General features: G+C 47.3%; 1 protein-coding gene across 8 annotated transcripts in view; it reads left to right on the top strand.

The window, feature by feature from the left end:
• Positions 1-25,410, top strand: part of sif (guanine nucleotide exchange factor still life) — a 214,516-nt gene that overhangs the window by 92,450 nt on the left and 96,656 nt on the right. For 6 of the 8 annotated variants that reach the window (XM_089570562.1, XM_089570558.1, XM_089570563.1 and 3 more), the window contains exons 8-9: positions 535-848; positions 4,638-5,082. In XM_089570562.1, the coding sequence (XP_089426688.1) occupies positions 535-848; positions 4,638-5,082 (759 nt within the window). The remainder of the gene's footprint in view (positions 1-534; positions 849-4,637; positions 5,083-25,410) is intronic. The other 2 variants (XM_089570560.1, XM_089570559.1) reach the window with 2 other exon arrangements.

The following is a 25,410-nucleotide window of genomic DNA, read 5'->3' as shown; positions in this document are numbered from 1 at the left end:
CAGCACGTTAAAACTAACAATCTAATAACCCATCGCAGAGCAGAAACGGTAACAGATTCCAAGAACCGGGAAAGTTTTGAGGAGCTTTCTGAATACAACTTTCGATATCTCGTTTCCCGACCTCCTCGGGGCTTCTATATCGGGATCTCAATTGTCATCGTTACCACAGCCGTCTTTTCCCACGCAGTTTCGATCTTTTTCATCCTTCTTTATCAGTTTCTTCTTTTATACACTGTTTTGAACGTGCTGTTCAGACGTTGTCGTTACGCGCTATGCCTGAGGCCTTTTCTATCTCTCGAGAAAGAATCCTGTATACGAATCACAACACCATCTGTCAAATACAGCTGCTCACCGAAAGAGCACGGCTTCAAGCCGTTCGCAGTAGCTGGTTTCGGAAATCGCTCCTTCCAGCCCATGTGCGAGCTGGGTTCGTTCAGGGGAGTTCGGTTTTCTCCGTTGCTTATTGTAAAAGAGTGGCTTCAGACGGCGCCGCCGTCGTGCAACGCGTCTCTTCGTCCCCGGCGTCACAAGCAGCGGGTTCCCGGAGCGGCAGCGGCGGCGGCGGCGAGTCGAGCCGGGCGCTGCGGGACCAGTACGCGTCGTCGCGCAAGGAGCAGGCCAAGAGCGTTGACTACAGCCCGTCCAGCCCGCAGCTGCAGGCGTCCAGCCGCTCCAAGAGCTCGGACAACGTGTTCGAGGAGGCGTCGGGCGGCGCGCGCGGAGACCTGGCCGCCCTCAGCCTGGACTCCAACACGCTCAAGCGCATGCTCGACCCGCTGCCTCCGTCCTCTTCCTCCTCGCCCGACCAGCAGCAGCCGCCGCCGGCACAGAAGCAGCACCTGCATCAGGTCCGTGTGCTCCGCTGGCTTCTTCGCTGGCCGCAGTAACCTTTCGGTTCTGGTAGAGAATGAGCCGAACTCGAGGCGACCAGTACAAACTGTCCTGTGCATTTAAAGCCAAAAAGGAATAAAAGTGCCACGCGGGTTAGTCCCTTGAGGCCTAATTGCGTCCATAGCCACTGCGAATTCAAAGAGTAAGCACCACTTCTTTAACCACTAAGCCTTCATGGTGTTTACTCTTCCCAAGAACTCACCGATAGTGGCGAGGTCTAAGAAGTGTAGTTAGTCCCATTAACCCGTTTTTGGATCGCAGTGTGTAGTCCACCAAAAACAGCGACGAAAAACGACAGACGTCCATTCTTTCATCGTTCTTCGCGGCGGCGCGCTATAGAAGATAGCCTAGCGAAATGCCAACTAACCCAAACCTGCTCATCACTTAGCCTGTGGAGGTTATTAGTTATGATCACCTGAATGTGTGAACCAAAGAATGAGAAGCAGGTGACATAAGCAGCTTAGTCCGGTGTGTGTTTAGGGCAAGCGAGCTTAGCAGGCTCGCTTTTATAAGTGTGGAACAGTGCGCTTTTAGTGGGAAATATCTCGTTTCCTGCCTTCATCGCAGTGTTACCAGTGAGCTGCTATTATTAGTGAGATGTATGGAGGCCTGATTATGTTTTCACCACCGCGACCGCCATTCTAGATGTCAGTGGCTTTCCTTGATTCATTTTTTTTTATATCAGGAACGGCCGACGATACTGATTGGACGGGGCGCATTTTCGAAACTATGTTCTACTAAGAATGTTCGTGAAACTACTGCTGCAAAGCCTTTCTGCGAAGCTATGGGCTAGCCGACAGTCACTTATTGCACCGTGTGTACGGTTGCTTCACTCATGATGGTCTGTCTGTCGGTCCCAAGAATGGCGCGCTGTCTACCCACTTGCTGTGGTGTTTTGTAGTTGGTTTGATTTGAATGGATCAAGGATATAAATTTGGTCACCGGCAAGCGACGGCTGTGTTTACCTGTATGTCCAGAGCATAATTCTGTCCAACTGCTCTCTTTCACTGAGATAATTCAGCGCATCCAGCAACAAAACGACCCCTGAAGCAGGGAATTAAATGCGAATAGCACGTATCTTACAATGTTCTCAGGGCGTGGTCGGAGAAACGAGGATCGTTTCTACTGGTTTCGCAATTGGGGTTTACAACTGTGCTTAAGAATTTAAGGAGCTACCTGTAACTCAGATCTACTGCGCGCCCTTCTTCTTCATGGTCAAGATGGTTGTATACTTGCTTTGTTCATTTTGGCTGTAGTACTATTACTCCCCTGCCGCCATTCATGCGTTGGCGGAAAATAAGCAATGTGGCGCTGATTGCTGGCGACCTTAAATGCTGCTGCGCTTCATTTCACCGTGAACCTCAACAAACCTCCACCAAAAGCGGTGTATGGCTAGACTAGAGTCAGACATTTTGAAGCCCATGTTTTCGCTCGTGCTGCGAGCAGCTAAGGCCCGAAGCCTCCTCCAAATTTGTGCTTCTAAAGTTGGTTTCTTCTCAATTAGAGTAGTTGTGTGGCGAAGCACGCTTTCCTGTCGTTATTCCACTCGCACTGTGCACGTGGAAACATTGTGTCGTTGGTAAATTATGACCTTGAAACTTAAGCGAATCTTTGTTTTCTAGTGGTAGCTGTTATATTTTTAATTGTAAGTTAAATTTTCTTGCAGCGTATCAGGAATTCATACATACGGGCCAGCACTGAATCAGCACTGAATATCAGTAAATGTGCTCATGTTTGGCTTAAGCCGTTCGCTTAGGCGTTACGCGGGACATCGCGATTAATGTGTTTATTTTGTGTAAGAAAAAATAAATGCAATTCTACGAAATTTCCTGGTGCCTAACACTCTGTCTATAAAAATATAAATGGAGCAAAAGGAAAAAAATCAGCTTGTAGTTCGCTTACTATATGAAACCGTAAGCCGTGATAATAAAACTGGGATTGCGTTAGGAAGCAGTTCTGCACAACATTCGAATATAACCAGAAAGAGCGGCCGAAAGGCGCGCGCACGAAAGCACCTTACTACTACTGCGGTGCGGTGCCGACATCTCGTGGCGCTAAACTGAAGCAACCGCGCGAGAATCGGCTTTAGTCCGCTAGGTGACGCAACTCAGCCTTGATCACCGGCGATAATTAGTGTAATTCACTTACCTCCTTGATGAACGCCGTTTCGAAAAGCCTGGGTTCGTCAAGTTCTTACCATCTGGGAACAAAAAACGCATGCATTAAACTTTATAATTTTACGTCCAGTGAACTTGTCTTGATGACGATGAGATTACGAACTACGCAGCCGTCGAGCAGTCAGTCAGTCAGCTAGTACCTCCAAGTGAAATTGAGAGGCTCTTCTGGCGAATTCCTGTCGTGTTTTCCACAGTATTCGTGATTTACAAAACGAGGACGTACCAAACGTCCTCGTTTTGTCTTGCGGTTTCTCAGCATCATGTATACAATCGATGTTCTCAACGCAGTCTAACTGTTCTCCCGCTTATTTTCCGGGCGCCTACTTGTTTAATATTTACGAGGAATGCTTAGATATTCTCTTATATTTTTCATATTTTTTCTTTGTTCTGCTCGACATCAGGCCTATCACGATCTTATCACATGCGAGTAGTCATGGCTTTGAGGGCCAAAGCACAGTCTGCTAACCGAAAGCGTTAACCAAGGTTTACAGATCTTGCTTGGCGCTTTTTTTTTTCGCAGTTTATTCAAGGCAGGTGTATAATGCTTCGGATTTAACCGTAGCTTCCCTCGCATTTCGGCGTACCAAATATTCTGTGGGATACTAAAACCTTTCAGGCTTTATTTGTGAGGAATTGTTGTTTACGAACCGTTTTGGGTTTTCCTTTCGATTGTGATTGTTTTACGATTGGTTTATGACTGGCAGGATCCTGCACAATAGTCAACTCTGCTGCTGCTTTTGATCGATGCATGTACACCGGTCCATCATGAAGCTAAATCATGTGAAGGATGAGATTCCTGCCCCTGAGCTTTTATTCCCCAGTATGAACGCTAACATCATCTTTATTTCAGCATTATGGATGATGCAGAGCACAGTAGATGAAGAGCACAGTCAGTTGAAGGTTTGCCGGGTCTGTGCTTGCTGATTAGAATGTTAGAGAGAGAGAAAGAGACGAATCTGTATTTTTCAAAAGCGTCGTTGCCCTAAGCGTCAGTGCGGTCTCTATAAGACGACTCCAGTGGCTTCGGCTATAGTTCAGGGTCACCGCAGCAGTTCAAACTGGCCCCCGCCGCGGTGGCTCAGTGGTTACGGTGCTCTGCTGCTGGCCCGAAAGACGCGGGTTCGATCCCGGCTGTGGCGACTGAATTTCTTGAAGGCGAAATTCTAGAAGCCCGTGTACACGTTAAAGAACCCCAGGTGGTCGAAATTTCCGGAGCCCTTCACTACAGCGTCTCTCATAGCCTCAGTCGCTTTGGGACGTTAAACCGCAATAAACCAACTAAACCAAGTTCAAATTGGCTCTAGAACGCTCCTCATACAAGGCGAGTGAGTGATGGGGTTGTGAATGATGGATATGTCCGGGACTGTCTAGCATTGCTATATTATGTGCTAGAGGATGGGAGATGCACCAGAGAAAGTACATCCTGGTGTACCGCTTTAAGTACAGTGGTTACTTTAGCGAATCGTACGGTAGGGAATAAAGGTACGGCATAGAAGCGCGTGCGGTGGGATATACTGCCACCGTACCCGTTGTCCCTCGTCACGCTCTTGTGGGTGTTGGTCGCCGCAGCAGCAGCAGCAACAGCAGCAGCAGCACCGGCGGTCGGTGGCCTCGGGGCAGCAAGGCTCGGCGACGCCGCGACTCCGCGACCGCGAGCACCGCTCCGAGTCGGGAAGGAGGCGGAGTCTGGAGCGGAGCGTGGGCCTAGACCTGGCCGACGGGTCGCCCCCGTCGGACCACTTCCTGTACGACAACCTGTGCTACGCCACCACGCCGCCCAGCTCGAGCAACGAGACCAGCTCGGACGAAGGCGGCGCCGCGGGGGGCGGAAGCGCCGTGGCCTCGGGGCTCGCCACCCCGCGGCGCCAGGCGTCGCACGAGGAGTCGCCCACCAGCAAGCTGCTCATGGAGTACGAGACGCACCTCAGAAACGCGCTGGCGCGCGGTATGGACGCCGAGAGCTATAGTCTGCACACGTTCGAAGCGCTGCTCACGCAGAGCATGGAAAATGTCGGTGAGTGCAGTCGTCGCATTCCTCTACTTGAAAGCTCCCATCCCCGCCTGCGCCTCACTTCCCGTATGTGTGTCTAGATGTATGTGCGTGGACGTGCGAATGCTCTGTGGGGTGGTACGCAAGCGCGACTGCTTTGGAAGTGCTGAACAGGCGTGGTCAGAAACAGAGGGGTTGGCTGCTCGAGTAATGGCGGGAGTGCGATGAATGGGCCGTTTTTATGGGCTGGTATGGTCTGCCGACACCCCCGTTAAATGGCTATAAATGACCATTCGGCTACTTTCGCGCTCTAGAAGCAAAATACGTGTTGCCAATCAACGTCTGGTCGTCAGTAGGTGATGCGGGCAGTCCGCTGTTGTTGTTGTTAGTGGCTGAACTGAACCGAAATTTTGTCAAAGCAGTTTTTAAACCGAGGTCTCACCTTCGTTACATCACGATGTGGTTGTTTAGGTCAGTAAAAATCTTGTGAGCTTTTCTTTTTCTTTTTTTGCCAAACACATAGCAGCTTTTCTTGTCCTTCGTTGTCCTTGATCCTGCTGTGCGTATTTCCAAGGGCTCCCGCTCTTAGCCGAGAATGCGCTGTTGTCGATGGATTGCACTTGAATCGCATGCTTTGCAGTGTGAACAGAAGGACTACTTTTGTTTGTGACTTATCCGTTTTCGTACGGACGCCTAGTTCCAAGACCTTTTCGTAGCTTACAAGCTTGGACTGCTGTGAACGCGGACGTAACTATCGCTCCACCACTTACTCCCGGCTTAACAGATCAGGAAGGAACTTGGCCGCGCTCAGGGGAGCGTCTCTTTCAGCGGGGTATTGTGCAAAGACGTCCGTATTTATCTGCTGGTTAAAAAAAAAAAGATCCTGTGCGCAAACTACTGGCCCAATCGAGAGCAAGCATCACACACAACTTAGCATATCAAGGTCAACATTGTTTGAGAGGCCACTTGCCGGGTTTTTTTTTGTGTGTGTGTGTGTAAATAATGAAAGGCTGGCGTCTCCGCAAAGTGCACTTTTCGAAAAAGCTGGCTGAGCAGCAGAAACAAATCACGGCGCTCCCTACCGGTTGGAGAAGCAACCGGTGGTTTTGCTTGACGAGTAGGCAAGTTGTGAGGCTCCTTGAAAATGGCGTTTCGTCTGCTCATTAATGTTATAACCAAAACAAAGAGCCATCGTCGTCTAACTAAAACATCGGAAAAGTGCGACGGTAGCCTTAAAAACAAACACGCAACTCACCTCCCCGAGCCTGGCTTTCGCTTGCTGCTTCTTCCAGGCAGCCTGTCGGATTAGCTGCTTTGCTGGCGTGTGCGAAAACTACACTCGCAGCCTATAGCAGTTTCCTTAATTCCATAAAATGCAACCAAGTACGGATGTTTAATTAGATCTCAAAAGACGTAGACCATAGCATGCCACCTTTTGAGCGATGTTTGCTCTCAATTAGGCCAGTATTTTGAGCACAGGAATTTTTTGTATCCGGCACATAAATACGGAAGACTCTGTATTTTCGGATGTTTGGACTAACGCAGAGGTGCTGTTGCTCCGTATGGAATGATTAGGCCTGATGTTTTTTTTTAGTGCGACAGCACCCAATCCGTTTCTCGGCTCATGCGAGATTGGTGTAGGCAGCACTGGCGCAGAAAAACGAAGGATTGCAAGGAAAGGAGAGAGAGAAAGCTGAGCGACGCGGCGCCGCTGAGCTGGCCGAGCGCTCGGATACGTGGCGCCCTCCATGCGCAGCGGTGCAAACTAGCACTTGCGCGCCGACCGCTGGTGTTCGGATTCGTGGCATGCATTTTGCGCAGCGGCGGGTAGATCACCGCGGCAAAACCGAGAAAGCGAGAAATCCCTGCTTTAATGGCGTGATAACTGAGGTGCAGTGAAGATTCCCCGAGCTGCTATCCAAATTGCGCGCTACAGAGACGTGGTGACCGTTGCCCATTTCTTTCTTCTCGCGCGCATTATGCGCTATGTCGTGGGTAAGACCATGCTATATGGATTCCAAACTACAGCATTGCCCACCGTGTTTCCTCGTTCACTGCTGCGTTATGCTGTTGGGCGCTAACCAGGCTTGAATTGACCTTTTTTTTGTGTGTGTGGAATGCCTAGAACCGTCACGATAGCCACTGTCAAATATGAGCGTAGCATTTCGCAGTCTCCTTGTGCGCTTGCTTGCGGTTTGCACTAGTGTACTTTTTGTTTCCGAGTTCTCAAGGAATTTTATTCGTAAGCACCAGCTCGCGAGATCCAATCCCAGCAGCAGACGGCCGCATTTCGCTGGAGCGAAAAGAGAAAGCCAGTGTGTTCTGAGGTTCCGCAGCACGTTAAAGTACCACCAGTAGTCCGAAGCCCTCCATTAACTCTGCCATGCGTCATAGCTCGTAGTCTTAATCTGGCTGGTAGAAATACATTAATCGGAGAAATTGAACTATACAACAGCAAACTTCTAGACCTTTATGGCTGTCCATTGAGGCTAATTAGGTATAGCAATAACTGGCGACAACGCTTCCAGAACTCTTCGACCACCGTAGGTGTAAGCCATGCTAGAAACCTGGCTATGATTTTCGTGGCCACTTCGCCGAAGTTAAAATGACACTGATGACTGTATTAGCCTGTACTGATTGATTACCTTCGTTCCAATGACAACGAGGCTACTCACACTGAAAACGAAGTTGTTATAAACTAGAAAAGGCGAAAATACGTATTACAAGTATTACTGTGGCCGGTCGTTTTCGCAAGTAAACTGCGATGACGTCAGTAGAACTTTGTTACGCATCTCTGACGCCAGATCGCACTGGCGAGTGTTAGGTTTTTTCACAATGACACTGGCATTCACCTCCAGTCAGTGGTCACGATGTTCTTTTCGCTGTTGACGTCACCAGCTTCAATTAAGATGCGAATAACAATGTTTCACATTTAAATCGGTTTCTCTCAACAATAACTGCGTCTTTTGCTGCCGCACGTACTGATAGCCACCGAGGGCAATACAGTTGTTTTTTGCTAAAAACAAAAACTGGATAGAGATGTCCTTAGTGCCCCTCTAACAGATGGTGGCGCCCTCTGTGAACTGGGCAGCGAGCTGTTGATTTAAAATTGAAAATTGGCTTTAAGGACAGGAAACACAGTAATTGTCTCACATATCTGGGTGGACACACGTACCGCGCCATAAGGTAAGGGTAAGGGAGGAAGTAAAAGAAGAAAGCAAGAAAGAAGATGCCGTAGGGCCGTCTTCGGAATAATTTCGACCACCTGAAGATCTTCAACTTGCACTGACATCGTACAGCACACGGGCGCCTTTTGCGTTTCGGCTCCATTCAAATGCGGCCGCCGCGGTGGGGTTCGAACCCGCGTACATCGTCTCAGTAGACGACCGCCTCAACCAGTGAGCCACCGCGGCGGATACTATTGATGGCGCCTTGCAAGTTTTGGTTTCTCCACTACCTTTGTGTTTCGGTTGGTTGTGACTATTTCGTCCGAACACAGCAAGTGATGTGACGCGACATTCCGCTAACCTCCTAATACTGACCCAATATGAGCTCAAAGTCTGTCACACGAATTCTACGGGAAGATCCGTAACTTACAAGAGAGATTTGCATAAACAGTAGCTGCAAAATCAAGCAAAAATAAAAATGCGTGTTGAAGCAAAATGGAAGCATTTTTGTATGCGTGAACACGAAAGTTTACTGCGGACCGCCTCGCTGACAAGCGCGTAGGAGTTTTCTTTGCAGTACCCTCAGCGCCTCTCTGTTATGAATAACGATACAGCAACAGCATTATTATGGAATACGGACGCATCTGAACGTTGCCTTGCTCCTAATGCATGTCTATCTCTGTGGCGCACTAGCAGACAAAGTCGGCTGTACACCTCTGACTGCACGAGCGGGGCTGCGTTCTGTTCCACCTCAAGCCAGAAAACCACGCGCGCTCTTTTGCGAAACAAACCACCACCAAGCGGAGGGTACGAAGGAGGGAAGTAGGATTTGCTAGGGAAAGGAAAGCGCGGGAGGGGAGGGGGGAGGGGAGGGAGAGGTAAAGCAGAAGAGTGTGCAGGAAGGCCCGTCGCGCGGCACGGAGCGCCGCCGGCGAGACGTGCGATGGCCGAAGATAAACGAGCGGCGAGACGCTGGCCGCAGACCGGCTTGTCTTTCTCGCGTGCCTACTCACGCGAGCGCAACACGACCGGCAGGAGACGGACGCCGTGCAGAGAAACGCACGCGTCTAGAAAGAACCAGAGAAGTAAAAAAAAGAAAAGAATGAAAAGGGAACAGTAAATAAATCAAACGAATGGAGGATCAGAAAGTGGCGGTAGTCCCGACAGGGGAATGGCGTCGGGTGTGTGGGCTGACGCTTGGGGAAGAAACCAGAGCGTTGTTCGCGTGCCCCACCACCGCCGAGGATACGTCCTTTCTCGCAAGACCGCGCGCCGCTAGGTGCGGCCGAGCGGACACGTACGCGCCGCTCGGCTCTCCGCATCCCCTTCCTCTCTTCCTCCTTTTCCCTCCCCAAAAGGAACGGGAGCGAGCAACAACCTCTAGTCGTTCCGCAGCGTTACTGACGATGTCGTCCCGGCATCTACCCTTCTCCCTTTCCTGGATGTGGAAGCAGGTTGGAGGCCTCGCCTTATCACTAATTAACGTTATCCCCGCGCCGACCAGGGATGTACGAATCTTCCTTGGCCCCCAGCAGCAGACTGTGGCTTGGCATGGCTCGGCTCGTATCCCGACTCACTGCGACGCTCTTTTTCGTCGACTCGGCGGTGCGCGGCCCGACGCTGCGTCGGAGGGATCGATTCGAGGGACGTGCCCGAACACATACTGCGTACATACCTTCGTTTTGCGACCTCTCCTTATGTGTCCGTGCTGCGTGTCCTCTTCGCGCTCTGTTTTCCTTTCTCCCGCCGCGCTACACCGGAGTTATGTTTTCTTTGCGCTCGGTCTCAGTCCGTGTATACTTACGAGCGCGCGCACCACTTTCTCGAGGGGGATGAAGAGCCGGGGCTGTTTGACAATCCGGTATGGGTTCCGTCGTACTCCGCCGAAATTGCGGGGTAAACGAAAGGTCTCGAGACGGGATTGAACCCTTCGTGCCGTGTGCTGCAACCTTCAAGTCTCGCTGAGTTAGTCTTTGTGCCGCTAGGCGTCCCTCGCTTTGGACTACAGCGTTGTACGTTGCGATGTGCGCGCTTCAGTTTTTTATTTATTTTTTTGGCCGTGCGTTTGAGAGTGGTGCCGGAACTCGCGTGAAGCTTCGACTATGTACCCGGAGTCGTTTTTTTAGTGAGGAAAACGAAAACAGAAATGTGCGAATTGCTTTTGGATGCCGAAAGTTTTGTTCATAGTGCCGGCTTGTTTGAAGATACAAAACTGCCGTGCACTGTATCTATACCGACGTTCTTGATTTTGGTAGATGCAGACGCGGCGCAGCTCAACATCGAATTCAGAAGTCACAATGATAAAGACAGCTGTACGTTTCTCTTATTTCCTGTCTGCGTCATTCGCTGGTGAAGTGGATCTGATTCATGACAGTAATGATGGTGACTAAGCTTTTCTATTTTTAGTAGACGTTCGCAGTGTGTACGACCTAGCCAAAACATAAATTGAAAAATAAAACAGAAAGAGATAAAGAAGACTAGAGCAAGCAGAGTGGATCAGGCTGTGTCCTCAAGCCATCTCACAGTACCACTTGCGTGCGGTTTATCGTTGTCTTCTCCAGTGACTGTTGCGGTCTGGCTTAGGTCATCTGCCGCCACTTCTGTAGGCAGGCTTTCATAGTAGATGCTTCACTGAAGCCTGGCTGGCCCTCTGCTTAAAGAAACCTGAGCGCCTGTGGCAGGGTGACTCTCTCTCTGCAGGCTGCTGCAATGGAGAGTGATATGCTCGGTGCTGTCTGCATGTACTCCGCAGCTCCTGCATACGGCAGCATGCATACCGGGTGCTGAGTCGAACCGGTGGCGGTAAACTAGCGCTCCAATACGTGTCTGGAATAGGAGGGCACCTCCATTGGTGTTATCGTGTAGTGCCTCTATAGCCATAGCAGTCATCTGGGCTCCGTAGAGCTGCAATCTCGTCCTGCATTCGAGCGCCGCTTTTCACTGAGCACACTCCGCATCGCTGACACGCGTTTGTTCGCTTCGGGGCTTGGTGGACTCAGTAGAACTTTCCTCCTTGTGTTGGAAGAGACCGAACTTGCGTCGTAGCGCGCATACGCGGGGAAGGTACATTGTGTTCCGAGGCACATCAGGTAGAGGTACTGAAAGACACGATGGGCCCATCTACAGTGTCGTCCAAGCGGCGAAGGTGGACCTGAAAGACAACCTTGCTTTTCGCTTCTCTGACATCAAACGACGAAGACTCAACATCACCACTCGGCCGTGGCAGACCGGGGATATGCGGCCTACCTTGCGCTGGTTTCGCTCTAGCCAGGCAAGAGTGGTGGAACTCGAGCCCACTATGGCGTTCGCAAAGGTTAGGCTGGGCTCATGTACAATTTTCCAGAGCTCGCGCACCATAACATACCGTTCTAAGCCCCATGCATAGGCACCGTCTTCTCAACATCCAGAAGGCATTCTGTGGCGTTTACCGCAGTTTGCCTCACGTACCTCGTAGGGCTGGGCCTGCGGTATTCCTTCACCACTTGGCAATGCTACACGGGCACCATCCCTTGCAAAAGCAAGGGATGGTTGAGTTCTTCGCGTTAAACGCAAAGCCCAGCGTGGCCAGGTGGCCGGCAGAGTGCTCGTTGTGCTGCTGGAGTTGGTCAAAGTCTTCCCCCAGAAGTCTCGATTCGAGGAGGTAGTGCTCTAGGGCATCCGCATATAACGCATACAGCAGTGATGACAGCGGGCACTGTTGCTTCATACCTTTCCGGACTGCCATCGACTCTGAGCGCGCATCCCTCAATTGCGCCATCGCTGCGTTGCTGCTGTAGAGCCGGCTAATCAAGTCTGTCCATGTAAGTGGGATGCCAATGTGGGCCATACGGCTGAGCAGCAGGTTGTGGGGTACGCTGTCGTAGGCTCTCGTGACATTCAAAAGGCAAGTAACCAAGATTCAGGACTCCTTTCTAACTATCTCTATGCTTTGAATCAGGACAAATAAGTTCGATCTCTGAAAAGTGGCCGCTTTACGCCACCTAGCGTCGTGAAGGGGCACTGTAATCAATGTTATTTCGTTTTGTCGCTGCCACAAGATGGACAGGACACTCCTTCTCTGTGTGATCCCAAATGTTTGTGTAATCAAAGTCCAGCTTTGTCAGTAGTTTACGTGGCTTAATTTGGTGTAGCCTCCGAAAGGGCGAACGTAACCTCCTCAGTTCTGTTGTAAGGTAGTCTACATACGTCTTCCGACAGAGCACCTTTTACAAATATGTATACGGAGGCCGTCAATAGTCGCCAGTGTCGAATAAGCGCGTAAGAAAAGGCGAAAATTATTAGTTTCCTGCGCGAGAGGCATGATACGCTGTACGCACGAGAGGACAGGACAGCATGGCCTGTGGTAGTGTTGACAAAAAAGACAACACCAAAAAGCGCACGGACTTTTACCCCAGCACGCGCGTAGGACGACGACGATGACGCCATGATTTTGCAGACGCCCATTCAGCTGTCGTAATAAAATTTACTTAGGAGCTGGCGGTTTCTGTATGTATTAAAATGAGTCGGCCATAAGTTAATGAAATTTGGGGGTAAATAGAAAGGGAGGAACGCAATAGAATACGGGAAAAACGAACAAGGGAAAGAAAATAAAATATGATCAAATTAGGAGGGAACTTACAGCAGCCTGCCAAAGTTATTGCACAGTCAATCTTCTCCAATCTGCTGTCGTCTGAACAAGTTCTTGAAAATTGAATTTGAAAAGGGAAAATAAATGAAATTGAACGACTGGCTGACTTCTGCCGGGCTGCACGCTGTCATTTTGGTACTTATCAATATGCGTCTTTGCTAGATAGCTTTTACCCCGTTGTGGTTCATCAGTGTTTAAAATTTTTTTATCTGTCTGTCCACTCAAAGAAAACACGAACTAAACGTAAAGTGAAAATCAGGCTTTAGTTCTCCAGGCAGTGGAGAATGTGCCACTACGAAAACGGGTTTGGGAAAGGAAATCGCGCCGGGAGACAAGACTCAGTAAGTAAGATAAAGTGGAGTTTGAGCACTGTTCGCAGGGGTTGCTGACCGGTCGCTCGTGGTTGTTTATGTGTTGTTGTATTCGTTTAAATATTCGAACGCACCTAAACAACTCAAAATGCGAACAGTTCAAATGCGATAATATATATCATACATGGGACGCAGCATTCCCATAAAGATTTATTACGAAATACCGGCACCGGTATGAATAAAACGCGACATTGCACGAAAGCTGAAGTAGTTTTTTTTTCTTCAAGAGCGCCTTGTGAAGCTCACCATTTATGCATTGAATTGAATTCCAGAAAACCTGCGCTGTTTTGAACGAGACTGGCACGAACTACTCCAAAAGCGCGCAGTTCACAGACAGACCCCGAATGAACGGCAGTTTAGGCAACTTCCGAGAGGTGGCAGCACACGGCAAGGAAAAGGCCGATGGACTGCCGCTCGTGGCGCCGTCCTCGGGAATCAATGGAAGATGGGAGCGCACCTACGGAAGGAAAGAGTAGTGGAGAGGAGGAGCAATGAGTAGGCAACGAAATGGGGACAGAGAAGGGAAACGGGGATGGAGCGATGCGGATAAAAGGCGTCATCCGCTGAGCTGCAGTAATGAAGGGGAACGTGCACGGACGACCTTTTCAGGCGAGCGACGGCGCTCGCTGCGGGGGCATAGTATGGGCGTGAATTCGCGACGAGGGAGCAGTGTAGAGTAGACCCGTTGGACCGGTACATTTTGGTGGCGTTATGAAGCCTTCTGAAGCGACAGGCGTTGCACTGGTGCAATTGAAGCCGGTAGGGCCGGGTACACTCGACTGCACCGGAACGACCTAGCTATGAAGACGAAAACGCTGTTTCAGCACTCCCCCCCCCCCCATTTTGCACAAATTGACAACAACACAACGCGTGAATATTAGGGTTTCTTTTGATAAGAAAACTGAAGATTTAGTTTCGCATCTTTTTTCCTACAGTAGAGAAAAGGTAAATATTCTATTAGTGCGCATGTAAGTAGAATACTCCTGCCTCCCTTCGTTGATTGACCGCCGTCCGGATTTAAGCACATCTAGTGGCACTTTAGTGGGATTTAAACACATATAGTGGGATTTAAGAGCAGAAATAAATTGATCTACTGTAATTATTGTTCGCCACGAACGCTAGGAGGACAGGCGTGCCCTATGGGTTGAATTAAATTGATTTTTCTAGAACAGCTGAAAGGATTTCCCGGCAAAACCTGCTTTTGCAGCGTGACAAAGCCCGGAAAACCATTAGCAGTGGCATCGGCAATCAGGTGATCGAAATAAACACAAGGAAGGTACAAAAAAAAGGGGAACAAAAATACCGATTTATAAAATACAAACAATGAGTACACTTAGTAAATACAATTGTATTTATTAAATGTTGTAGGCACGTTGTGGGCAGTTGTGTGCGCGTCCATGTTCGCAGTTTAGCTCTACCACCTAGCGTACTTACCGCTTTATATGATGAGAAGGAAGCTTGTTTTGTAATTTTTTCTTTGTTGCTCAGTTAATAAATTCTTCAGTTTTTCATAAAATAAAGAAAAAGTACATGAATAAAAATTTGCTTGCGATCGAGCATTGATTAGCGAAATAGAAGCAGGGTTCTTAGAGTAGTAAAAAAAGCCTGAAAAGAGTAGGCCTGTAAAAAGAAGGGAATGTCTTTCGGTGCCCAAAAATAGACGTCTGGCGCGCCACTTAGAGGCCTGCGCATATATGTACCCCCTTGACGGCATCAGCGTATTTTCATAAGCCGAGGCTTATGCTTATTTGACAGTAATAAACGGGCTAGTTGTTTTTCGCTGCGGCGAAACGCACAAAAATCGCCCCCAAAGACCACGCTTATACGGAGCTCTGTTTCAGCGCCGCTGGATTTATCCAGAAAGGAAGTACAGTTGCAGCGAGATGAATATATTAACCGATTAAAAAGAATCCACCGAAGCAACAGAGAGTAGCTCGTTGTCTCACCCTCACGCATTTGGCGCAAGTTTCGTTGTAGAGAGATATATTGTTTACTTTTTGTTTTAGTTTTACAAAACATGGAAACATATCTCTTCAAACATGCAAATGTTCGCTTCAAGCGATTCATAAAAATGTATACAGCGCGAAACGAAAGATATGCGATCAAACCAGCTTTATAACAAAGTCCCACGCTCTTCCTTAAGCCTCTTTCATGCTTCAGCTGTTGCTGAGACCTTTAGCAGATGGGTCTGTGTTTGCTTGTTTGTTTCTTTGCCTGCTTGGTCAGCTTGTGCTTTTATTGCGTGAGCGTTGGTTTCCGTTTATTTTTCCGACGCGCTCTGTTTGTTATTCGCGTCAGGGTGTCGATACGGCCTCTGCTAGTTCCCTTTTCCTTTTTCTCGGTCTCAAGACTCCCGCTTTTATTTTGTCGAAACTATAACAACGACTTCCTTTTTGTCTCGCTAGCGATCCTTTGTCGCCGCCGAGAGTGCCTTCTTTGTACTCTTTTTGCAGTAGCGTTGCTTGTTGCGAGTCGGCGACAACAGGGACGCTCTCTCTTTTGAAATCTCGCTGAAAGACTCTTTTGGCCAGGAGTAAGAGAAAGACAAAGCGGAAAAGGCGACACCGGCGAAGCAAGGACGCGTCGGTGAAAGCGGTCGTCGACGGAGCAACAGCGCTGTTTCGCTCGACCGTTTCCTTTTATTCTTCGAGGCTGCCTAGCGGGTGTAGCGAGCCCTCGAAAACAGCGCAGCGCTCGGCTAGCTATTCGGTGCGGCGTAGAGGCGGTCACTATAGTGTGCGGCAGAAAGTAGTGCCAAATTTCGAAAGCCCCTTATGTGGCACGTTTTTTTTTTTTACTTCGTGTTCATCTGGTTTAATCAAGCAGATGACAGATTTTTACACCAAAACCAGTAGTTAGAAAGAGATAATATGCTTTGACGCGAGAACTTATTCCGCTGCTTATGCGTCCGGTCGTCTGCTCCTCAGTGCACAAGCAGACGACGCGGCACCGGCAGGAATGTGTGACGATGAGGAGGAGTTGTCGAGAAAAGAAAGGCGCAGTAACTTGTGGGTGAGGGGGAAGACCACTACCAGGCGAGAAAGAGGTCAAAACGGGGAGGGTAAGGACAGAAAAGAAAGGAAAGGAATGTGCGAGGCAAACGTTGCTTTGTCAAGTTTGTCAAGCGGAAAGCACGTCATATAAGTGTTGCCAAAAGCAGGAACCATTAACTTTCAGCTACTCTGCGCTATAGCGACCAGCTGAGAGCCGCGCGTCGCAGTTTTCGAAAGCGCCGTGGGCTCTTTTGCGGCAATGCAGACAACAGCTTCGCGTGCACATTCCGCGGAGAAGCGCTCCGCTCCGCTGTTTGCGCTGGATGTCTTGGCGTGCTGATGCGAGCCGCGTAGCTCTCCGCAGCACTGCACCGTTCTTAGTGGAAGACAGTGTGTGGGGCGGCGAACGTGTCTTCTCTTTCAGCCAGGCTCCGCCGTCGCGTCACCCGAAGATTGAAACAAAGCCTAACAATCTCAGACGCTTGCCGTTTCGTCGCCATACCACCCCCCTCGCCGTCCTCTGCTTTGCTTTGTTTTCTTTTTTTGAACTTAAATGTATGGTTCCGTCTGCTCGATGCCCTTCGTCCGCTGGTTGCAACAGCAGAGACAACTGCCCAAGGAGAGCCTTGCCTTGTTATCTGTTATGTTCCACGCTGGAAGGCATTGGATTTATTGTTATTTTCGAAAAGAGATCGTTCGGAGATCAAACTCAGTTTCCGCCGTCGCTTTTGAGCGCCTCGAGTGCGCGCTTGTTGACAGGTCAGCGTTATCAGGTTTGTTAAGAGATCCCATACATCTCTCGCTTCTTTCACTTTTCCTTTTCTTCCAAACCGCTGTGCCGCTTGGTGCAAACAGCAGCATAAAGAGAAGTTGCGTCTTCTGTCACAACACTCTTGTTATATTGCAAGACCTGCCGTATAGCTTTGTCTTGTCACATTTTCTTAGCTGTTGTTTCTCTTTCTTTCTTTCTTTCTTTCTTTCTTTCTTTCTTTCTTTCTTTCTTTCTTTCTTTCTTTCTTTCTTTCTTTCTTTCTTTCTTTCTTTCTTTCTTTCTTTCTTTCTTTCTTTCTTTCTTTCTTTCTTTCTTTCTTTCTTTCTTTCTTTCTTTCTTTCTTTCTTTCTTTCTTTCTTTCTTTCTTTCTCTCTCTCTCTCTCTCTCTCTGTCTGTCTCTGAAGTTCGTGCCTCCTATGCAGCGGCAGTTTATAAAAAAAAATGCAATTTCATTCGGGGTGTATGACTATCCGTCTAGAAAAAGCGCAGGATGATGGCGGCGAAAATGTTGCTTTTTACCCGAGAAAGAAGTTGAATTGCGCTGCCTGTCTCGAGAAATGTATCACGCCAGCAATTGAACTTGCGAAAATATAAGTTTTCGCACTTGATCAAGTCGCTGTTTGTTTTCAAATGCCTTTTCGATGTGTTATTGCCTTCCTAACTGCCCAGTCATCACTTTAATAGCGAGTAGTAAGGCTGAGAGAAAGGTGAAGAATAATTTTCTTGTTTGCTTTTCATACAGAGTTGGACGCGCGACAGCGAGAACTAACTTGTTTTATTTCTGATAGATTAAAACACTCCAACTACAGCAGACAGGGCGACAGGAAAACAAAGGCCTTTCGCCTTTTCACCTTCTTAAGATGCCATACCAGCCCCACTAGCTCTCCTGTCTGTTCTGTTGAAGGCAGCATCTTTTTATGCTTATTTCAAAAGATGTCATTGCGCGTAAACGTTTTTATCCGAGGAATCTTGGTTTTTATCATGTTTTCACGCAAATCCGGCATCCTCTTATACCTTTTGTTTCATACTTTGCGATGAAAGGCGTGCTTTCACAAGAAGTAAAATGCTTGGCACGAACGCTCCCAGCGAAGTTGGCTGTTATTTTATTCATATGTGAGCAAATCTATGGAACAAATTTTTTATAATATAATCAGCGCAAAGCCTGGACTGTTCTCAATACCCGAGAAAAAGTGTTAGGCAACAGGAGGCTGGGTGAGATGTAGTTTGAGCACGAAAATAGAAGAAAAAAAAACATGTGACAAATGCGGAAGCAGATTCTTCTGTGGGATTTTTTTGTTCGCATCACTATCTTCACACAAGAAATTCTAATACAAACATATTCGCTGTTCCTTATGTTGGATGCGCGAGATACATCAAGTGATGTAATTCTCTTCGCGTAGATGCACCATACGGCATAAAGGACGCCCTAATTTTAATCATCTAAGTTCTTCAACCGTTGCGCGAATCTCATAAGACTAGATTTGTGAGTTTCGATTTCACAGAATGCTGACCGCCGCGACAAGGTCTGATGTAGAGTAGATACGTTTCTAATTCCCTTATTTGGTAAATATATAATTAATAACCCAGAAGTGCGCCATAAAAAAGAACATTGTGAACATAAGGTGGATAGCAGAACGGACGTTCGTGGTAAGCTATAATGTGTGACGCCTAACAATAAATGGCGCGATGCGGTGGACGTTAGCGCAAGCAGAAAGTTCACGTGAGGTACTAACAGGAGACCTACACAATGCTACACGGTCAGCTTGAACAGAAAAAAAAAAGGAAGAACGAAACACTGCATGTTTTGTTTTGAGGAAAGTTAATAACAGCAAGAGGTTCGCCCGTTCGAAAAAGGCGTGGTCAACACACCCACACACTGCACGTATGCATAATTAGCGCTTCGATGATGGCGCTGCGCATGAAGGATGATAGCTAACAAGCGGCGGCGCCTCTGATGAATGATCCATACCTGGCCTTCGGCAATAAGTTATGCCGCGCGCGGAGCCTATAGGGAACATTAGGGTGAGGGGCATACAAGGGGGCAGAACAGCGTACACACAAAACTACGGAGAAACAGAAACCCAGGGGGAGTAGTGACATGGAGAAAGAATTCTGACCGAAATAGGGGGAGAGAGTGGGATGAGGGTGGAGCTGGCGGTGTAAGCCAGCGTCAGGATGCTGTTCTAACGCGCTCTCGCCGTGTTCGCGCTCAATTAATGCGTGGCTGCGGGCAATTTATGCGCCTTCTTGCCACGACCATGCGTTGTAAAATCTGCCCACGCTATACGACGCTGCTATGTGGTGCCGGCGGCCTAAAAGCTGCGCGGAATCATTTCCCTAACACGCATCACTTATGGGAAAAGCTAAATTGACCGTTAAAGAACCAGAGGCTATGGCGGTATTACAAGAAAAAAAATAAAAGAAGATGATTTTTGTATTGGTCTATACGCACGGGGAATTGTCTGAGTTGCTGCCTGCACCAACGGATCGATTGCTTTTAAGAACGGCATTTAGCTCGGGGCCAGCGCTGGGGTTTCACTGCTCACATGTACATCAAAAACGCTGAAAATCTTTTCGAGAACGACCTTTGCTGCGATTTTAAATATATTGGCTTCGTGAAAAGAGATTTGAAATTTAGAGACAGCTGGAAGCAGAATCCTAGTGTGCGACACCATTATTAATTTGTAGCCGATATTCTTAAAAATATCTCTCAAACCCACGGCTTGGAAAACTGCAGCCGCTTGAAGAAGACAAATGTGAAAATATCGTTAACTCCACCTCTCAGGGCGCCTGAAACAGATACACTTTTGATGCAAGGTTCTACTGTACAGGAAACTCCACCGTCGGTTTTTCTCATTTTTTTGTGAAACTGGGACTAATGGAACGATGGCAGAAAATTCAATGAAATTTATGATAGATTCGAATCTCGTTATAACGAAACAATGCCTATAACGAAGGAATGACGATTCCTCTTGGAAACTCGGTCAACACGAGCTATAACGAAGCTACGGCTATAGCGAAATTCAACTGGATTGGTATTTTTCTCTTTAAAAAAAAGATTTTTAAATATACATGCTCTAGGCTTTGCGTACATAACCGTCTGACATATGCATAAATAGTTGCTCTGCAACGGGGTGCTCTCACAGTTCTCATTGAACCGTAACGCCCAGAACGTGTTTTTCCGCGTCCTGTGGACGCACAGCTCGCGCAACGCAAACGCAAAAGGCCATGGCGCATTTATTGACTCCTGCGCAGTACAACTGCCTCTGTACTGGTGAATTTTAACATGGAGTCTTTTCGTTAATGTTCGACGGTAATTGAGACCCGCAATTCAGCCTGATTGAAAACAGCACTCAGCGGATTTGCTGGTCTCCGAGGCCCATTTCGCGATTGAGATCGATTCAGCACTCTTTTTTCGATGTTAGATTGACCATCCATTTCACGACATAATTTTTCAGTTTACGAATTTAATTGAACGGTTGTTCCAGGAAACTACCACGAAGCAGCAGAATGCCTAATGACGAGTGGTGTACGCTGGGAACCCTTTTCAATTCTTTCTTCTTTTTTTTGGACTTTTTGTTGTGCGTTCAAAACAAAATAAAAAACAGCTGTCTCTGAACTCGCATTCTTAATGCTTCGTTCAAATTAAACGTCATCCCATACGCTTAATTGTTCTGTTTCGGGTTAACGACATTTAATACGGGGACCGAAATGCCGTGCATCGATTGGGAAATGCCGTTGTTTTGAAATCGATCGATTTTGTTTCTCTCTCGAGCTCACGTGTCTTTTATCTCGGCAATAAATTACGGTCCACGGGTCTTGTTTTTCTCTCTTCCATGTCCCACGTGCCGCTATTTTCTTTTGCTTAGCATCGGCAACCATAGCACTATAACGAACGACGGGAAAACGGCGCATATTTTCTCTCTCTCCCTTCTTATTTGCGCTTTTTCCTCTGTACGGGCTGCGACCGTACCATTGTTTACAGCATGGCGTTGACGCGCGCAATTTGCGCTCGTGCACGTATTTCACTTGTCGCATATTAATCGTCGAGCACGTCGTACTTATGCCCCAAGCAGATTACGAAGCTGCGAAGCTCAGGCGCTCGAAACGTGTTCTTTGGGAGATAACCGTTTATCTTGTTAGCAGCCGCGCTTGGTTTGTTCGTTGCTGCGTGCGCGGTGTTAATTTAGCAAAGCGGCCTCGTGCCTTGTCGTGTTAATGCGTTAGCGATGCCCAGCGTTGCTTCTCTGGTCGATACAGAGACATTTACCTGCTATCTTTTACGTTGCTTCGTTATTCTCTTGTCGTGTACGGAATGGGTGTTTGTTAGAAGCTGCGACGCGTGTTCGGTAAGTTTCGACTCAAGAGCTGTAACCGTGTTTGATTGAGCCGTGTAATTTGAGTGTGCTACGTTCAAATAAAACTTTGGGATGCCCACTTTCTGAGAAGCACATCGCTTTTTGACGTGCTCCCTCGTACGCATCTCTGCCTCTGGGCTACCTGTCAGCTGCTCTGGTTCATCAAGTTGCGTGTCGCATGAAACTGCAGAATCGTCAAGTGTCTTTCACTATCTATTCAGGGCCTGTATAGTATACTGCTCTGCGGAGTTCTCACGGCATATTATCAGGCTTAAGAATATGACTACTACCAAAGTTTACGCTATCTTATTGTACGCAATTGGGCACAAAAGGAGCTCGCAGCGTTTTCTCAAAATGTGCAACGCCTAGGAGTGATTTTTTTTAAATTTAATTTATTATTGGTACCTCAAATGACCTTTAGGGTCATTACGTAAGGGGTGGGCTAATGCATCTTTTAAATAGTTCGGTGATGGTTTACTTGAAGCGCTCAGGGGCAGGATGGATTGCGGCTTCGGCGGGTAAATTGTTCCAGTCCCCTGCAATCTAGGCGAATAATGATTTGAGTTCGAGGTGCATGGACGGCTTTCGGGTGTCTGATGAGAAGTGAAAGGCGGTGAGCAGGTGCGATAATAGAATTACTCACAGGTGAATGATAAAACTTGTGGAAAATGCAAAGTCTGGTTATTTTCCGTCGGTATTGAAGGCTGGGGAAGTTATGGCTTTTGTGGTCGATGTCTTGATGCTTCTATGATATGAGTAATTAGAATATTGAAATCTCATCACCGAGCTTTGGACGGACATGAAGGCTTTGGTGAGGTTATTTGTTAGAGGTCCGAGGTAGAGCACGAATTTTCTAGTTGAGGGTGGACTAGAGATATATAGGCGGTAACTTTCACAAAAGGTGAAGACACTTGCAGGTTACATTTTAGGTAACCAAGAACGTGGTTAGTTTCATTGGTTACGTTCATAACATGGATGGTCCAAGAGAAATCATGTATTAGGCGGACCCTTAAATATCTATATGTAGATGCGTTGAAAATTTCGTCAGCGTACATGCTGTAATTTGCTGAAGGATACTCTTGACGACAGGGCGATAAGATTAGAGTTGATTTATTACCATTTAAATGCATTACCCAGTTAGCGCATCAATTTTCTACAAGCTCAAAGTCACAGAAGATAGATTATTTGGGATATCATTAATGCAGATCGAAAAAATAGATTCACCAAAGCGTTACTTTGCTGTGCGCTGGAGGTGACAGGGAACATAGAAGACACGTGTTTATTAGAGCATACAAACTCTTGGCGGTTAGTTAAAGCATTTCACAATCAAACAAATACTAGTGGATCTAGCTTTAACTGTGAAATTTTGAGTAAGCACCGTTGATGGTCAACTTTACAGAACGTTTTTTTAAAGTCTAAGAAAATGCGTCCACGGGATCATTCATATTCGTACTAGAACTGATATCGTTAGCAAATAGAGCCAGTTGGGTAGAGCCGGATAAGCTAATCAGAAATCCGCGTTGACAAGGGCCGAAAAAGTTGGCAGGCTCCAAAAACTTCAGGATGCGTGTATAAATTAGGGGGTTCATTAATTAAGAGCGAACGCAAGTGATAGAAAAGGGGCGAAAATTCTTACTTGACAATGAAGCGCCTTTTTTAGGGCACTGGGATGATTTTCTCCGCTTTTTAATCGTTAGGTACAATACAGCTAGCTCTCAAGACATTGCTGGAAGATGTGCGATGGAAGAATAACTACGACGTTTTTAGTATTCCCTATAACTTTTGCATCAAATCCATCGAATCCAGTTTATGTTAGTTTCTGGGAACCAATTAACGCTATTCTGTTCGGTTCATAATATATGCCCGTCATGAGCAGATAATTTAAATGAGGATAGTCAGGCATGTCGGCTTCAGGCAGGTCAGTAAAATTGGATGAAAATACATAATTGACTATTTCGGCCACATTGTTGTGTGGAATGGGTGAACCATGTTCATCGCACAGCGATATTGGCAGGATTTGTTTTCTTTGTTTTGGGTCAATTTAACATCCTTTCTGTCGCAGATGCGGTGTATTGATGAGCCTGGTATTGAGTGCAATAAATAACGTTCTTCGAAACGGTGAGCTTGATAGCACAGCCTTTGCCATGTTTATGTGGATGTATATTGCCACCAGTAGAAATACAAGTTTTGTTCCGTAATTTTTTCCCCGCCGTCACACAGCTTTTTGCCAGAGAGACGCTCAACATTGTAGCAGATGTTGAGAATGAACTGACTTGATTTGATTTGAATTTTCAGCATAGTGTGCATCTCCGAAAAAAAAAAAAAAACTTGAGGGACACTTAAGCTCCACATTAAAAGTACGACGCAATAGCTTTAATGGGCCCGTTCAGCGGACTTGGGTCCTCTTTGCGTATCATTTCACAGACACGGACACTGTTCTTTCTTTCACAATCACATAACACTTAACCTACTCCTGAGAGTACAATGCTATAGCATTAACAATCCCTCCCATGAGAGTACGTCTTCTCTGTCCCCCAGGTTCTGCCTACTTGCCAATATATGCGGAATTAGACATTCGGGGGCAGTTTTTATACGACTCTGGCGCAGTACTGCAGTTGTTAAGCGATGCGCCGTTACCTCGGCAGGTGGCTGTTTCAAACACTGCCGCCGGTGGGGCTTGTGAGAACCAGGTTGCTCTCCCCGAGCAACCTGTATCGACAGATCGTTAATTTAACTCTCACCTGCCACGGTGGGCATGTTGTGATGACGTCACACGGTCGCGTGACCTAGGTGGTGGGTTGATTGTGAGCAAACTGTCCACTGCGGCTTGGTGCAGTGAAATCAATAATTTATCGCGAGAAATTGTTTAGGAAGAGGAACTTCGGTCTCACACGCCCCATCGGTGGCTGTCTTTTAAACAGCCACCCGCCGGGATAGAGGCACAGCGCTTAATCTCGACACCACTGCACCAGGAGTGGTATGAGGATTCCCAACGATCTTGAATTCAAAGTAGAGAACAACCAATTACGCATATGTGGGCTTTAATCCATTATTGCTATCGCGTAATACCCTTCAGACGGGCCTACAGTAGATGCAGCAGCAGCAGGAAATGCGAGCGCATTCAAACGGTCCACCGAGGATCGTTGGATTCTTTTTAACAATCAGAGCGTATCGGACGCTTGGTACAAAAACTTTGTACTTCTTCGTAAAATTCTAACCAGTTATATTTTGCACTTAAAAACTATAAATTCGTCTTTTTAGAGCCTGAATGTGCTTTTATGGGAAAAAAATAGTGGATATCAATGGAAACAAAAAATGATGCTTGAAAGGGTTTATCTGCGAAAGTAGGCTTCACCTTATGCATTGTCGTCGTTAGCAAAGTACTCTTTACAGGATAAAAAAAAACTGGCTTTGGTGATCGTTCGTAACAGGTAAATAAAGAAGATATGTCATGCAGGAGATATATTGAATGCGCATTTATGATGACGATGACGATGGTGGTTTTCTTTTAATGGCGCAGGGGCTGCAGGAAGAGCACTATAGCGGGTTTGTTTTGGCCTATAAGATGTGCACGCTTTTTTAAAAGAAAGTAATTCCACCTACGTTCATGCAGCTCGTGGTAATGTCCGGCTTCATTTTTCCTCGCAAAGTGTCACCGAGGCTTCGGGCCAAGTTAATGTAAGACAGCTGCTTTGTTTTTAAGAATCGCTCGATATGAATAGATGTCATGTTCCTTTTATTCGACCAGCTACGAAATGTACGTTATGTTTTTACCATGTGGCAAACTAAAGGGCTAACTCTACCTCGACGGCAGATCATTGAACTCTTGTATCTTATTGCATGTATGTAAACGGAAAACATGAGATACGCGCCAGCTCATTCAAGCAATTTGTGTTGCAATACACAGCGTTTGCTTCGAAAGTCCTTTATTCCGGCTGTTTTAGCTTAAAGGGCAACTGAAGCGGTTTTAGAATTCTATGAGTTTAAGGTTGCCGAATGTGCGAAATGTGCTGGTAAAGCCTGCGAAATCGTTTTGCTCTAGCATTTCAAATGGTGGCGTAATG

The sequence above is a fragment of the Amblyomma mixtum genome, chromosome 2 (assembly GCF_055824585.1).
Source record: "Amblyomma mixtum isolate Tamu chromosome 2, ASM5582458v1, whole genome shotgun sequence".
NCBI classification, from domain to species: domain Eukaryota; kingdom Metazoa; phylum Arthropoda; class Arachnida; order Ixodida; family Ixodidae; genus Amblyomma; species Amblyomma mixtum.
Note: the sequence above shows the minus strand (reverse complement) of the source record. Positions and strands in the feature narration are given on the sequence as shown.